This window comes from Pseudorca crassidens, chromosome 2 (assembly GCF_039906515.1).
Source record: "Pseudorca crassidens isolate mPseCra1 chromosome 2, mPseCra1.hap1, whole genome shotgun sequence".
Taxonomy (NCBI): Eukaryota; Metazoa; Chordata; class Mammalia; order Artiodactyla; family Delphinidae; genus Pseudorca; species Pseudorca crassidens.
In genome coordinates this window covers 86843024-86859968 of record NC_090297.1, presented here as the reverse complement: position 1 = coordinate 86859968, position 16945 = coordinate 86843024, and the positions used below count along the sequence as shown (strand labels likewise).

The following is a 16945-nucleotide window of genomic DNA, read 5'->3' as shown; positions in this document are numbered from 1 at the left end:
GATAGATAACCCATCAACCAGAAACTTGTAGAGCCATCATGAGCTTCTGCCCACCCTGTTGTTCTTGAGCCTTCTTCCAGGAGAAGGCTGTGTTCCAGATACGGGCTGTTCTGACAGCCTGAGTCCCAGAATGGGAAGTCATGGGAAGCAGACCAACACCCAACCTGTAGCTTGGGGCAGATCCGTAGAACCTGACCACCAACATGTAGTATGAGGAGGTATATACACACATTTGTTGTTGGAAGCCAACTGAGCTTTTGAGGTTAAAATAGAGTGTGCCTACTGAAAACTAATACACACAAAACTAATATACCACCCAAGACTAACAGCATGTTAGCCTCAGACTTCTCCCTCTATAGGATTAGATGCCAGAATAAAATGGAGTAATGTCTTCCGAGTTTCCATGAAAAAGGTGGTGACATACGAATTCTATTCCCACCCAAAAGGTCATTTAAGTGTTAAGATAATCATAAAGCACCACGTGCGTAAGAATTCAGGAACTATATTACTCATGAAAGAACATACTTGCTCGTACCAGAAGATATGTACCAGTTAACTGAGCAAAACACCAATATCTAGAGCTCTCAAATTGAAAAGTCATATTATGAATGAGTTAGCAGGAAAAATGGAAACCATTTAAATATAGACTTAATTAGAATTGACTGTGGTAAATGCAGTGACAGAAACAGGGCAAAATTATAAAATTCATTTAGAGAGAAGATTTATAACAAAATAAATTAATACAGCAATGACAAAATGAGACAAATCTTAGATAATGCTAATAAAATTGTCAAAGTATGATAATTTGTAGATTTTATAAAGGAGGGACTCAATATTACTGCTTCATTCTTGCATTACTGACTAGAAAAATTTAGGTTCAAGCATTTTTTAAAATAAAATTTATCAAGAGTAGTTTAAACAGTTTAAAAAAGCCAATGACGAAGTGTAAGATGTAAACTACACACTTGCCAATGGGTTAATGTTTGTAATATATAAAACATCCTAATTGAAAACTGGGTAAAGTTCATGAATAAGCACATCATTAGAGATCAAATGCTAATGAAAAAGAAGTATATGGAAAAGTACTCTCTGTCATGTTTGATGAAAATTTGTGAAGGGTCTTGTATGCAACACTGGGAAGTTGGTTCTCACCTTGTAAGCAAAGGGGAGCCGTGAAGGAGTGTAAGGAAGGAAGTGGTGTGTTCAGAATGGAGAATAAATTGAAGGAGAGCAACACTGCAGCAAAACAAAATCAAACAAAAACCAATCTGAGAGGCTGTTGTAAAAATCCAGATAAATGATAAAGATTACATGGACTAGACCTCAATACAGCCATGTTATGCCATATTGACTGACCAGGCATCATTTGGCAAAGTCTCTCTTGGTCGGGTGCTGATTCTGATCAGAGGAGTTGTATTACTCCATTCAGGCTGCTATAACAAAATACGATAGACTGGTGGCTTATAAATAACAGAAATTTATTTCTCACCATCCTGGAGGCTAGGATGTCTAAGATTAAGGCACTGGCAGATTCAGTCTCTGGTGAGGGCTCACTTCCTGGTTCATAGATGGCCATCTTCTCCCTGTGTCTTCACATGGCAGCAGGGGTGAGGGAGTTCTCAAGGGTCTTTATAAGAGTACTTATCCCATTCATAAAAGACTCTGCCCTTATGAGCTAATCACCTCCCAAAAGCCCCATTTCCTGATATCATGTTGGGGATTAGGTTTCAACATATGAATTTGGGGGCACACTAGCATTCGGTCTATATGCAGGGGTTATCTAACCATACCAGTACTTTACAGTGAAAAAGGGCTAACTGCTGACCAGGGTGTCACTAAGAAAACTATCCCTCCACCCTACCCACCTCAAGAAACCTGCTGACCTTTCATCTATGGAGTTTTCCTGTCCTCTCTTCAGACATTTCTCTTGGCCATAACTAACAGAAAAGGAGCACCTTGACTTCCTTCCTTCCAGGGATCCTCCTGGGTCAAGCTGCATTCATCCCAGAAACAAAACACTAAGTGCTTTTGTTTTTTCCCTCTTGCCCTCTGCTTGTTCTCTCTCTAAGGCAGAATGCTGCTGTTCAGATTTGCACAGGTAAGCACATACACATGATGTGTGCTTATGCATTATCAATTTTAACTGGTACCAAACAGCAAATCTAAAGAAAGGGACACTCACTATCTAGCAAGGGAACAAAAATATTTAAAAATAAATGTAAGGATAGATGGGATTTGATAGAAAATGGAATATTTCCAATAAATCTGAGAGGAGTTGATAATCTACATAGTTTTATTAAGGCAAATAGAACAGGCCACTGTAGCCACTTATGGCTGGCTCATTGGAGATCACTTTGAGAACTCACTTAGTGGATAGGGCCAGGTATAGGCAATGCTTTTTGAGAAAAAATATTTTTTTTCCATCTAAGCCTAAGCATTTTTTCTTAGGTTTATGTGACCTAATCATTTAAACCAAAGGTAATTCCCTCTTGCCAACAACAAGAAAGGGAAGGTAATGCTAGGAATAATTTACAAGATTACAGCTTTGTACATCGGGTCAGGGACTTTTCACTAACCTGTACTACTCAAGAACCTTCGTTGTATGAAAGCACTTCCTGATTAACAGAAGCATCACCTGAGTGAAAGTGGTAACCAGTGATGGCAGTTCGAAAAATCTAGAAATGGCATAAGGAGTGTGTACTAATACAGATAGAAATTACCATGTTTTGTTTAATTCCCATGGCAACTGCGAAGGAAAACTATATGGATAGGAAAATTCTAAGGGAATTCACGGTGACCCAGGAAAGCCCACGCATTAACATTTACATTGACTGTTTTGCAGATTATAAAATCACAGAAATCAAGGTGAAGCCTGAGCTGAAATTTAGGCAGAGTGGGGGTGGGGTGGAGGTTGGAGAGACAAGCTTCTGCAGCTGGCAGTCCTGAGCCTGAAGCTTGGTTTGTCTACATTAGAACTAGGTGGGGTTAGACAAATTATTCCTCTTCTCCTTTTCCAAAAAGATTGATATAATAATGTTTTCCTTATGGAGTGATTATTGGGATTAACAGATCCCAAATGAACTTCTTGGCACATGGTAGGTGCTTAACACAAGTTAGTTCCCTCCTGTAACAATAATGATTCCCTTAATAGGATTTTCATTTTATTGCAGGATAGGATACCCTTATAGATATATTTCACGGATTTAAAAATTTATACAGATCGTCTATGTCATACATAGCACATGTGGCAGAAAATCTTATAGTATAAAATGTTGCATACATTAGTGTCATAGCAACAGCAAAACAATCCTGTGGTTTCTTGCCAAGACAAATATGATTATACGTTACGGTGCTCTCTGTGATAAATTCTTTTGAGGTTTCAAAATGTTGTGCTTGAATAACAATGGCAATCTATTTAAGATTCAGTTACTTTTCTATAATGCAAATCTTTGTTTAACAGAGCTGCTGAACTGTAATGTAAATGTTACATAGGACCTGTCAAAACAACTGATTAGTGATCAGATATTGGAATAGTTAGTGGAACAAAATATCTTTATATTTTAGGCCTTTTTTCTCAATCTAAGCTTTGAGCACTTATGAAAAATATTTGAAGTGAATCAGTGTTTACATGCCGTACTCTGTTCTCATTTGTTAAATTTAATATTGCTTAAAAAAGGCAATTGAAAACGGAAGCTTAAAAATTCCAACCAGGCATCAACGTTTTAGGTTAGAAAAATTAACATATACTGATATTACTTTGCCATATGTCATTTTTCCTATTTGTACTTACATATATTCATTATTTATTTCTCCACACTATTTATAAATCATAATATACTATACAAAGAATAAAAGCCAGATTTTTTTGTTCAGTCGTATCTAGCAGGCCTTTTATAAAAGCGTCTTTTCAGTACATTACTTTTGAATATAAACAAGCTCTCTCATCTCATTTTATGAATAAATATAGAGTTGATGACTGCATTTTTAAATTGTATGATTCTTGCAGTCATTAGTTAAGGACAGAATAAGACAATGACGGATTAAAAAAATCATTCTCAGTGCACACATCGTTAGTTACACATGGAAAACTTCTTCCACCCATTCATCCCCCTCTTCTCTCAGATTGGTTCCCTTTTGGTAGACTGTCCTAGAGACGCTTTTGAAGCTATGGCAGCCTTCAAAATCAGTCCAGAGCACCATGACACTATGAACATTTTTGGTAGAGAAAATACAGTTTTATTTGACTAAAACTAGGAAAATAAACAATGACCCCATTCCCAGTCTTATGAAACAACCACATTTAGTTTTTGTTGTTTGTCGTTTCTGTTAAAGGAGCAACAAGTAACTTATGTACATTATTTAAAATTTGAAAATCTGGGTAAGCAAAACAGTAATGAATAGGAAATATCCATATCCTACCACAGTAATCACTGGACATATTTTCTTAAAATAGCCTTCGAGACCCCATGAGTATGTGTCTGAGTTTGTGTGTGGTACAGGACCTCCCTGGATGCTCCCTTCTGTAGCCAGCTTTTGCCCATGTAACAGTATATCATGAGTATGCTCACAGCTCAATGAATATATCATCATATCAAGCATAACTGTAAAAGCTCATCTTCAGTGAGAACCTAATATGTGTCCAGAATTATGCAAAGAACATCACACATAAAATGCCATTTTAGTTTTGACAGAAATCATTTGAGTGTAGCTTGTTATTCCGATTTTACAGAGGAGACTTAAAGAGGTTAAGTAATTTGCCCAAGGTCACATAACCTGCATTCTGAAATTGGAATACAACACTGTTTTTTCCATTTTTTATTTATATTCCATGTTTATCACTGCAGAGCTCTAGATCATAATCACTGTGCTGTACACATAGAATTACAATATAGAATTACATTGAAAAGCTTTAATCCATATAAATTAATCATTACCTTTGTTAGGCAGAGGATTGCCTCCACTTCCAATTTCCCACAATTATAAACAATACTAGGGTAAACATCTCTAAAATAGATATATTTGTAAGTTCAATTAATAACTTATTTAAGATACATTTATAGAAGTGGAAATGCTGGAAAAAAAGAGGATGAGTACTCTTAAAGTTTTTGGTTTGATTCACATCAAACCAAGAATGGAGAATATTGTTCTTAAAAATCTTCACCAATCTTATAGGTCAAAAATAAATGAAGTACCTCATTTTAATTTGCATCTTTTGAATACCTTCCCATACATTTATTTTGTATTTCCCTTTTTGTGACTGAAACAAATATTGAAACAATAGTTCAATAACTGACAAGTCAAATTCTAGTCATCACTTGGCCCTTAGACTTAATTCATAGAGTGGCTTACTGGTACTCCTTTTTTTAACTGGGGTTTATTAAAGGCATAATTTACATCCTATAAAATTCCCTTTTTAGCATATAGTTTTACGAGTTTTGACAAATGCCTAGCATCATGTAATCATAACCACAATCAAGTTATAGAACATTTCTATCACCCTAAAATGGTAGCCAACCCTTCCTTTAGCCCCCAACCCCTGGCAACCACTATCTTTTTTCTGTTCCTATAGTTTTACCTTTTCCAGGATGTCATATAAATGGATTCATATAGTATGTAGCCTTTTGAGTCTTCTTTCACCTTGCATAATGCATTTGAAATTCATTCATGTTGTTACCTGTTTTCTTTTTTTCCTTTTTTATTGCTGAGTGGTATTCTGTTGTATAGGATGTACCACCATTTTTTAAAATCCATTTACCAATTGAAGGATATTTGGGCTGTTTCCAGTTTTTCCCAATTATGAATGAAGCTGATATAAAAATTCATGTACAGGTTTTTGTGAAAATGTATATTTTTCAATCTCTTGGATAAATACCTAGGAATGGGATTGTTGGTTTGTATGGTAAATATATTCAATATGTTTACCTTTACAAAATTTTTCTGAATTATCTGTGTCATGCCTAATGGCCCTTATGGGTTTGAATGGTTCTGAAATTACTCTTGATGTAGCTCATCCAGATTTTTATTGACTGGTACCTCTTTCTGAAAATAGGCAAGTTTTTAAATAAAGAGTTCTAATCAGCTCCTGGTTATACAAGAACTTATCATGCACTTGATTCATTACCCACATCCTCTGATTCTTCTCTGTCAAGTAGCATTGGGCTGCTTATTTAGCAAATATAATGCATTTTTAAAAGTTAAAGAGAAATTAAATAAGAAGCCATTAGTTAGATTAAAATACTAGTGTAAAAGAAGGCATGGGTACAATTTATGGGTGAGTTACATTTTTTACCATCATTTGTTATGTATAGTAAAATTTTATTTGTTACTAGGTTTGTAATATATGAAACATGTAACAAATATCAAATAAGCAGCACTATGGTACCTTTCCCAGGACTCATGAGTTTACAGTCTCATGAGTCTGTACTTTTATAGATTTTATAAATAATTTTATAGGCAAATTCAGAATAGGGTGATGATAGCTATGCTAGAGGAGCACATAAACGGGGACCCATCCAAACTTAGCGATGCTTACAACATCCTCTAAGTAGAGATCTGAAGGACTGGTGGCCATGGGAGAAGGAGAGAAAAATATTCCAGATAGAGGAACCAGCTTGCACCAAGGTTTTATTTGGCAAGTGAGGTAAGAGCACTGGGGCAAGAGACTTGAGGATGCCATTAAAGAGAGTTCAAATGGGGTCCAGAATGAATGTAATAGAAATAGAATTGAAAAGAAGCAAGATGAGCTGGAGCAGATGCACAATTATTGGTTGGGAAATTTCTAAAATGGCCAAAGAAACTTTGTAGTATGAGGGAGGTAGGCCAGGAGGTACATTGAGTTGATGGTTGAGAACATAGTTGTGAATATGGGCTAAAGTTGTGTTAGACAGGTCATTAGAGTTAGGGAAGTTAAGAAACTTTAGATAGAGTCCAGGGATACCCACATCCACTAAGGGCCATAAACACATTAGTATTAATAGACTTACGTGGAGTTTCATGTCAGTGCATTGGGAAATATTGAGTTACAGTGAAACCCAAGAGTTTATTACACATCTTCTCAATACCTTATGCCCCATGAAGTTCTAAGCAAGGGAAATAATGTACAGCTGTTCCCAGAAGTATTTAAACACAGAGATTTTTTTTTTTTTTGGAGAACCATTCAGGATTACTGCTTTTTTAGGCAATACTCTTTTTACCAGATAAATAATATTTTAAGAATTGATTGTATATATCTGGCAGTGCTCACATTGCTAACTAATCACTTTTCTGTACCTTTTGGCAGTGGTTCTCAGACTGGTGTAAAAGGAAATTCCTGCGAAGAAACAAAACTCTGAACTAATATAAAACTCTGAATTGAAACAGAACCACTATAAAAAAAAAGAAATAGTTCCCCAAAAGTCATTTTTCCTGAGAGAACTCTGGTTCTATCACATTTATCTTTTATGTCTTCACATCCCCAACTTTTCAAAACAAGAAATTGCTTAGATGAACTTTACAATGTTTCGTAGTCTCAAGTTTGAAGTTCTCTAATAATTTCTTCTAATATGGACCTAACATCATTTCTCTTTTCTAAAATACTCACCAAGTTCACAACCTACGAGGAGGAAAACAATGTGACAAAGTAGAGTCTAAGAGCACACACTTCATATGCTACTGCTTTTCTTCCTTCTCTCTTCTCTTACCCATTTTGCCTTCATCAAGAGACACAGTGAAGGAAGGAAGGAAGCAAATGCAAAATAAAGATAGCCAATATTTGGAAGTATGACATCCATCCACCTTCCCCTGACAAAATGTAGGTTGTGTCTGTAATAATTGTTGATTATTATAGGACCATGATTCCTTATCCTAAATCACTAGTGCTAGGTGTTTTTCAGGATTAAAATATTTTATATTTTAGGGAAAAGTACTGTGTATTCTGTTACACAAGCAGGATCTTGGGCATCACTTTGTAATCAAAGATGGATATTTCCACAGCATAACAGAGTACAAATTGCCTCACAGCTATTCAGGTTTGTTTTTTACAACCAAATGAATTTGCACCAATTTTACCAGAAACATTTGGGTTTTAAAGTTTGTTTGGATATTAGAATTGTAGACTATAGCATTGTGAAATTCCAACCAATTATAAAAATCTTCTTGACTTCATTCTCTCTCTTTTTCTTTCTTTTCTTTTACTTTTTTATCTTGTTTCTCTGGCTTTTACAGACAACTATCGATATAATGATATGTTTGAGTAGAGACAAGGACCTTTGTTCATATCATCTCATTTAATCTTAATAAAAATCTATTCGAATAGGTATTATTATTTCCATTTCACAAATGAGAAAGCTAAGTCTCTGAAAGGTTAAATTGCTTGTGAAAATTTCAGTTGGTACGGAGCCCACCTTCAAACACTTTGCATTCACACTACCTGACTGCAGAGTCCACTGTGCCACCCAGCTTCCTTACCAATAGAGCTGAGTACACAAATCATTGAGTTAGCCATCATATGCACAGATCCCATTTTATGCTTAAGTTTAGCATAAAAGCTGATTGCTGATAACCTCCTGTTAAAAAACAAAAGCTGTTTATAATCATCCAGAAAGAAAAAAACTGGAATAACATTTAACCTCAGCATTTGGTCCAGCAATATAACAGCGTAGAACTTTAAATAGACTAGCACTTTATCCAAGTAAGTCAGCCAATATTTAAATAAACACTGAAATAATATACAAAACACATTTTGTAGGTGTCCCAAATCCAACCTATTGAGAGTGGTCAAGAAGAAAATTCACAGGGAAGGTCCTTTAAAGGCTGTCTTGCAAGACTCTTCAGCTGGATAATGGGAATCAGCCACTGTGAACACCTTCAATTAAGGCAATAAACGTATGTGCGCTAGAGCGCACTGGTGTTGGAATTGGTTGCAAAGCTAAGCCAAATACAGAAACCGTGTCCTTCTGTGCAGGTTTCCATTACAACGAAAAGGGATCTAGATACTAGATTGTTTGGGTTGTTATTGTTATTTTTATTCAATATAAAATTTTGTATATATTTATTCAAATATATTTTGTGTTTTCACTGATTTTTTTCACTCATTAATGAGAAATTAGCGTTCTTCAATGAAATAGCCCTTAATAGTAGTGACTATTTTTTGTTTTCTTGCCTGAGGTACTCATTTTGCATCTCCCTCTGTTTTCTCAAAGAGAAATGGCGGGTGGCAGATCTTGTCAGGTGGCAAGTCATCACCAAATTTTCATGTCATAAGTAAATGACAATTTTGTTTTAAGTAACTTTTTAAAATTCCAAAGCATAATTTATACAACTGGGGGTATAGAATAAATAGGAAAACAGAAATTTTCACATAGAACTTAAGGCTTCAAAAACTGATATGCTAGAGACTTAGAGTTTATCAAATTTAAGAATCCAAAACTACTTTTCAGACACAGGCGCTTGTTTTTCCATGGGACCTCTGCACTCAAGGACTGGATTCAGTATTTTGCTCACTGATTTGCTGTGGACTTGAATGAACACTTTCTAATGGATGTAGCATATTCTAATCTTCAACTCTTTGGACACAAGCTTTGTTATCTCCACTCTAATCCTCTGTATGTATAATTGCACTGATGATTTATATGACCGCTTTCTTCTTGTGACTCTGAATGAAGCTTCTATGCATGAGTTTTTGGTTTGCCTGCTGAGTGTTTGCACTATCATCTACTAATAAGATTTAGTATTGCATATTAAGAATTCAGCTGGATTAAAAGGGGAAAATCCTTGTCACCTAGTTTGCCTCATAGGGAGTCCATTCCTCAAGACAGGTGATCTGAAAATATTAAGTGCAATTCTGTTTTTTTAAATATTACTGAGAAAAATGCTGATGAAGTGAGCAATGTCATAACTTCCTGCATAGGAATTATACCATTTGAATATTTCAAATCATGCATTTACATGCATGTAATTGTTATAATATAGAATCATAGAGTCTTATAGATGGTAAGGACTTTAAGTAATTAGTTTGCCCTTTCTCTAGATTCTTTCAGGGAAAAACTTCTCCTGTGCTAGACGAGAATTCATCTTATTTCTTAAAGCATACTGAGATATAAGGTCCATCCCTTTCAGTCTGTGGTGTGGGTTTATTTGCTCTTAGTGAAATTAATAAACAGATGGCCCCTGCACTCTCTGTATACTCCTTTAATGTACTTGGAAACTGTTATTAAATTTCCCCTTTATTTTCTCTTCCTTTTGCATAGTCACTTTGTTATTTATTTTCCTCTGTTTACCTAATGACAATCTTTAAATGATTAGCCCCAAGTAGAACCCTTCTAATTCCAGTCAAATAGGAAAAATCAACTCAGAGATTAGAGCTTAATTGTGATGTGAAAGTGAAAGGGTACTAATTGGAAAAAGCAGGCATTTCCCCAGAGCCCTGGGATCTAAAAGTGGAGTCAGTCTGGAAACAAACTGTTTACCCTTGAAGTTTAACCTGGTAATGACTTAGCATAAAGAAAGGGGTAATATCCTTCAGAATTTATGGGCAGTGAAAGGAAGATCTAGTGGTCACCAAAACGTGCTTTTATTTTATTTATTTTTATTTTTTTGCGGTACGCGGGCCTCTCACTGTTGTGGCCTATCCCGTTGCGGAGCACAGGCTCCGGACGCGCAGGCTCAGCGGCCATGGCTGACGGGCGCAGCCGCTCCGCGGCATGTGGCATCTTCCCAGACCGGGTCACGAACCCATGTGCCCTGCATCGGCAGGCAGACTCTCAACCACTGCGCCACCAGGGAAGCCACAAAACGTGCTTTTAAATGGCAAGACTGAATCTAGGATTTCCTGGTTCTCAATAGCACACTTACAGTTATCCATTCAATGTCTCATTTCTAAGGTGACCTCGTGTCCCTATTTGGGACAGCCCCAGTTTAAGCCTGTCATGATTAGCATGCCTTTTCTCCCCCACTATGTCCAGGTTTAGATGATAATTTATATGCTCTCCCTGCAGTCAGTCATTGCACATTCTTTGTCACTCTCTCCAGCTTGTACCTATCCCTTGGTTTTTCTTACTCTGCTTGTGTTCTCCCTTGCACTGATTATCAGTGATTTGTTTCTGATACTTTCTTTGCTTTATTAAGGTCTTTTAACATTTCAGTTCTATCTTCCAAAGTGATGGCTGTCCCCTTCACTTTGGATCATCTTCAGCAAATTTAATGAGCCTTGTGGACACTTTATTATTTAGGTTAAGGGAACACTGATACCTAGGCCAGTGGCCTTTGGAACAGCATCCATTTTCTCTCCCTTGTTTTGTGTGTGTGTGTGTGTGTGTGTGTGTGTGTGTGTGTGTGTGTGTGTGTTTGCGGTACGCGGGCCTCTCACTGTTGTGGCCTCTCCCGTTGCGGAGCACAGGCTCCTGATGTGCAGGCTCAGCAGCCATGGCTCACGGGCCCAGCCGCTCCGCAGAATGTGGGATCTTCCCAGACCGGGGCACGAACCCGTGTCCCCTGCATCGGCAGGTGGACTCTCAACCACTGCGCCACCAGAGAAGCCCTCTCCTTTGTTTTAATCTCCTTTCCTTTCTTTTTACTGTCATGTCTTCACCCTTTCCCAACCCTCCATTTGCCACTGACCGATTAATCTTCAATTTATATCTTAACATCTTTCCAGAAATTACTATGTGCTAGGTCCTGTCCAGAGGAGTGCACTCCTGTCAGTTTTGTACTGAAACACTGTATATCAAATTGTTCACAGATTTCAAGTCCCCATGGGGCCACTGGAAATAAAACTATGATGTACTGTTTCCACAGTTCTTATGGCTTTTACTCAATCATAGTGCATTATATAACTCTGACAAACATTTTTTGTCCTAAAGTCATGCTTGTGCTTTTGGAAGGAAAACTCAAGAAAACTTAGAGATGAACTGTTGAATTTGCCAACATTTTCATCATGCATTTTTTTAAATGGGAAATTAAAGTACCCAAGGTCTTGTCAAGCAGTTAGTAAAAGGGTCCACATGCTCTGCTCACTACTGATTCTTACTGATATTGTTTTTCTCTAGGCTTGAGTGGGTCACACCTAGAAAATAATGCCTTAAGCTGTGGTTAGTAATATGCTTCTAGTGTTTAATATGCCTCAATTCAGTGAAAATGAATTTTAACTTATTCACATACATTCAGAAAATGTTTTAGCTGTTTAAAACACCTTAACTTGAAAAGAGCTACACATACATGGAAGAAATCTCATGGCGTGCATTCATTATGTGAAATTCTATTTATGATGTCTTTGACTTATAAAGAGTCCAAGCTACTATGAAAAACATTCCAAACAGGTAATTTGATGGTAAAACCCTTCCATAATGCTGCTGTTAGTGGTTGGGGCTGTCACTTAAGTTAGCTCTTGACATGACCTATATGTGGCATGATTAATTATGTCATGTCGATTTTCCACTGCAGTATTTCAGCAGCCATGGTATGGCCTGTTGCATGTCTGAAACCATTTAAATATTAGCCATTCCGCAGGGTTCCTTTGTACACAATTCAGTTGCTTAAACAAACAACAACAAAAAAAAATTTAAAACCTCCTTCAAGAATTTTCTGGTTGAGGTAAACAACAGAGATTGCAGTCTGTAGTCTGGATTCATGCATCAAAAATGAAATGTTTAAAGGAGATCTTTGTCAACTAGCAAATGCCATTCCAGTCTGAACATTTCACCACTCCTTCTATGCCATCTGTCTCACAGGGAGCAATTAGTCTGAAACTTCAACATGCAGCATTAAAATTCCATTAACACTGAACAGAATATTAACATGCCTGGCATTGCCATTTTTATCTCTCCAAATTTCAGTGTTAATTTTGAATAAGGCAGGTATAACATTTTACTCTATTTGGTTAATTAATAATATTGAATAAAATATATAATTAGCAGCCAAATTTATGTAATAATATGTACAACTCATTTAAATAATGCTGTATGCTTTTGCAGTTTAAACATACCTGGGCTACAGTTTTATATGAGGCTAATGATTATTTGTAAAAGCACTGAATATTTTACAAAGCCAGTTTTCCCAGGGCTCTGACTTTGTAATTCTTTTCTTTTTGCAGAACCACATCACTGCCTTCGCAGAAGTCACATGATATTGAAGCAGATGGTCTTTCACTGCATTGGACATCATCCCTTTTCACCATCCATTCATAACACCCAAAGTGTGTTTGATGACAAAAACGTTTATCAAGTTGTCTAATCATTTTTATAATTTAAAAATCAGTGTCAACTTATCTGTTTCCCCCACTAGACTGTGAGCTCCTCAAGGGCAGGACTGTGTCTTTCTTCTCTGTCTCCCCAGCACCTATGACAAAGCCTCACACAGAGTAGGTTCAATAAAAAATGATGACCAATGAACAAAAATTAATTCTGAAATAAAACATTCACTTCAGTTTCTCACAGAATCACTGAGACCATGTGAAAAGAAACCTCTACGCGAGTCGTATTTGTGTAAGAAGTCCCTCTATTTTGAGCTAGTCAAGCTTTTTAATTTTTCATGTATCTTCTATTCGGCAGCACACCATGTTTCATTTGAAGTGGACTTTGAAAGTCATGGGGGTTTTTATTTCATTATTCAGCATGACTTATTTCCATTCTAACAGATTTCAGTGTGTGAAATTACTTTACTTTTAGAAAGTATGTTCTGTACTAAAATAATGTTTGCACATAATATTATGCTATATTTCACTTAAAATACCATTCATACTATAAATTCTAAGACTGGTGCTTCTGCTTTTGAAGGGGAAAATGCCAATTTTTACTGTAATAAGTAATGTATCATAATTAAAAATTATTTATTTGGATTTTTGTTCCTGACAGTTGTGGTTTAATTGTTGACTTGTAGTTTTTGAATTCAGGCAGTGTTTAGGAGAGTCAAAGTGACTAAATCCTTAGCAATGATACCTATTTATTGAGCATTTTTCCACTGATAATGGTCTCAAGAGTGGTCTAAGGCTCCATTCTTTTACTAGTCAAGTTTCCAGATAATTTAAATGGCAAAGAACCACACCCTGACAGCTCAGTTTAAATTATATAAAAGTAAGAAATGTAGTTAATGTATTTTACTTCGCGTATGTGTAGTACGTTATAGTTTACAAAGTACATTTTCATTTATTAGTTCATTTAATCTTCACAGTAACCCTGGGTAAACATTAAGAGATTGGCTTTAGTGTTACAGATGAGAAAAATAAAGACAGCGCAGGTTAAGTAATGTGCCCAATTCCACACAACTAGTAAGAGGCAGTTAAAGTTTAAATTTAGATTTTCTGACCCTAGTATTCTTTTTAAATATGCCACAGCTGCCATATCATTTTGGACACATCGAGGCCTTTCAGAGGTCAACGGAGTCTGGGCAACTATCTATACTTCAAAAAATGAAGACATGCCAAAATAAAGTTATAAAGTTATGCTGTATTTTAAACATTTGTGTTTTAAGAAGAACGAACACTTTTCAAAGCACAACAATATACTAGCCAATTTATAATCCTATTTAAAAATAACGTCAAGAGTCTAGATGTGAGGTCTTTTGTAAAGTCAAAACCTAAATCAGATGTCTGTCCTGCAACCCTCACCCCCATGCCCTAACCCCACCCCTCAGGAGAGGCCCTGAGGGACTTCCCTTACACTGAGCATGTGGAATTAAGGATGAAAATCATAATATAAGGAAAATAAATTGGACTCTGAGAAAACCATTCAATGTACTGCTCAACAATAACTTTGTGATTTTCAAAGCTACGCAGAGTAGCTTTGTCTTATATGAGAAGTGGTTAATTGACTGAGAAGATTCTTCCCAACCTTGATAGAGCTAAAGGAAACAAACTTTTAATTTTCTCTGTGATTTTAACAGAAATCAGAAAATAAATATAACCAAAGACTTGTCCATTACTCCCAAATTAGATGTTACTTACTCTTTTTCATCACCGTGGGAGTTAAAGCACTTTTAGTAGGGCCAGAAAAACAAACAAACAGAAAATTCACGTTTCTACCTTTCAGACTTCTCTAGAAAATTCAGTTCTGGTAGAAATTTAGAACACAAAAAAAGCTTGGAATGCCTTTGACCCTCATTAAAGACTTTTTAGGAAATAACAGTGATGTGGAATTCACTTACTGGCAATGAAAGTGGAGGGAATGATCATAATATTTTAGGAGGCAGGATTACAAGTAAGACTTAAAGAGATCTGTTCTCTTGGTTCTAGCATCAGTCTTCAAGGAATCAATTAGTCACATTTTTCTTGTTGGAAGCCTTAGCTATATATTATATATAAATGTATCTCTGTACCTGGTTAAACCTGGTCTAAATGCAGGAGTTATAAATTCCTCAGAAATCCACATTTAAACCAGGATCAGAGTAAGGTCATCTGTAATATTTAAATGTCATGGACCGAAGATTGTGCAGTGAATGATCCTGCCATGAAGGAAATTCAGAAGGATAAAAAGGATACACATGCATAAGGCAAAAAGTCAGCAAAGAGCCCTTAACCATGATGCTGTTACTGAGAATAATGATAAAACTCATTTAAGAAAATATTCATTTGTAAATATGTACATAGGTAGTCTAGTGAAAGCAGGCAAACACATGTCTTTCTGATAAAAACATCTTTTTATTCTAGTTACTTGGGGCCCAGGTCAGTATAAATTGGTCAGCCTGAAAATTTCAGTAGTCTCTGTTTGCATGGCAGAAATTCTGCACATGTTTTATCTGATTCCTAAGATTATCTAAAAGGATCTTTTATGTTAAAAGAGAGGTGAACCTTCTTTGACAGACTTTGTCTATTCCACTTCTAACTGGGCCTCTCTTTTCTCAGGATCTATCCTAGCCAAATATCTCAGTTCCATTTACCATACAGTTTCCTTTGTGAAAGAGCAGTAGGGGAGGAAATAATTCTCTGCTGTGTATTGTATTTTTCAAATAAAATTTAAAAACTAAATTAAAAAACCTAAGTTTGATTTTTTTTCCCCAGGTATTAATTCTTTCTTGGGGGTAGAGGAATAAAGAATGCTGGCTATCCTGATGGAAGTCAGATTGCCAGAGCGACTGGAGAATGTTTGGAAGGGGATCACAGTGGTTCAGATTGGACCAGTTCTTTGGGCAGCTAAAAGACCCTCTGCATCCCATGGGCCATCCTGGGATCTCACCAACTTCCTTATTTACAAATCACAACCCCCTGGAGACAATATGGGATACTGAGCAGGTACACAATCTACTACATAATCTGCCTCCTATGTATGAGCAAGATGCTAAAGACTAGTTGTAAATGACCTTGTGATGCCGAAAGCTCAGCTTCTCTGTACACAGTTGCTGAATCAGATCTTGGAGACAGAGTTTTGGGTGAAGTAGAAAAGAGTAGCTTTATTACTTTGCCAGGCAAAGGGGACACAGTGGGCTCCTGCCTCGAAAAATTATGTGGCCCCCCTTGGAGAAGATAGAAGTTTTGTTTGTTTGTTTGTTTTGTTTTATTTTGCGGTACGCGGGCCCCTCACTGTTGTGGCCTCTCCCATCGTGGAGCACAGGCTCCGGCCGCGCAGGCTCAGCGGCCATGGCTCACGAGCCCAGCTGCTCCACAGCATGTGGGATCTTTCCAGACCAGGGCACGAACCCGTGTCCCCTGCATCGGCAGGCGGATTCTCAACCACTGCGCTACCAGGGAAGCCTAGTGAGAAGTTTTATAGTAATTGTTCAAAAAGAGTGTGATCAGCTCATGGATATTCTTCTAATGGGTTCGTGGGTAGGTAAGTAGGAGTCAGCATCATCAACCTTCAGGTCCAGCTGGTCTGGGGTCTACATGCTTGTGTGCAGCATACCATCGTTAATCGTTAACTTCTCCCACCTGGAGGGGGTTTCAGTATCTGCAAAATAGTTCAAAGATATTGTTGTGTGTATCCGTTAATGGGGAAACAGGACCTTGCCCCAAGGCTGCTCGACTGTTTGTTTCTCCCTG

General features: G+C 36.9%; 1 protein-coding gene across 3 annotated transcripts in view; it reads left to right on the top strand.

Annotated features, from left to right (window-relative positions):
• The window catches only part of PLPPR5 (phospholipid phosphatase related 5), a 128082-nt gene extending 114259 nt beyond the window's left edge, over positions 1–13823 (top strand). For all 3 annotated transcript variants that reach the window (XM_067727001.1, XM_067727000.1, XM_067726999.1), the window contains one exon: positions 13067–13823. In XM_067727001.1, the coding sequence (XP_067583102.1) occupies positions 13067–13099 (33 nt within the window). In that variant the 3' untranslated portion in view covers positions 13100–13823. The remainder of the gene's footprint in view (positions 1–13066) is intronic.
• Positions 13824–16945: the final 3122 nt, after the last annotated feature.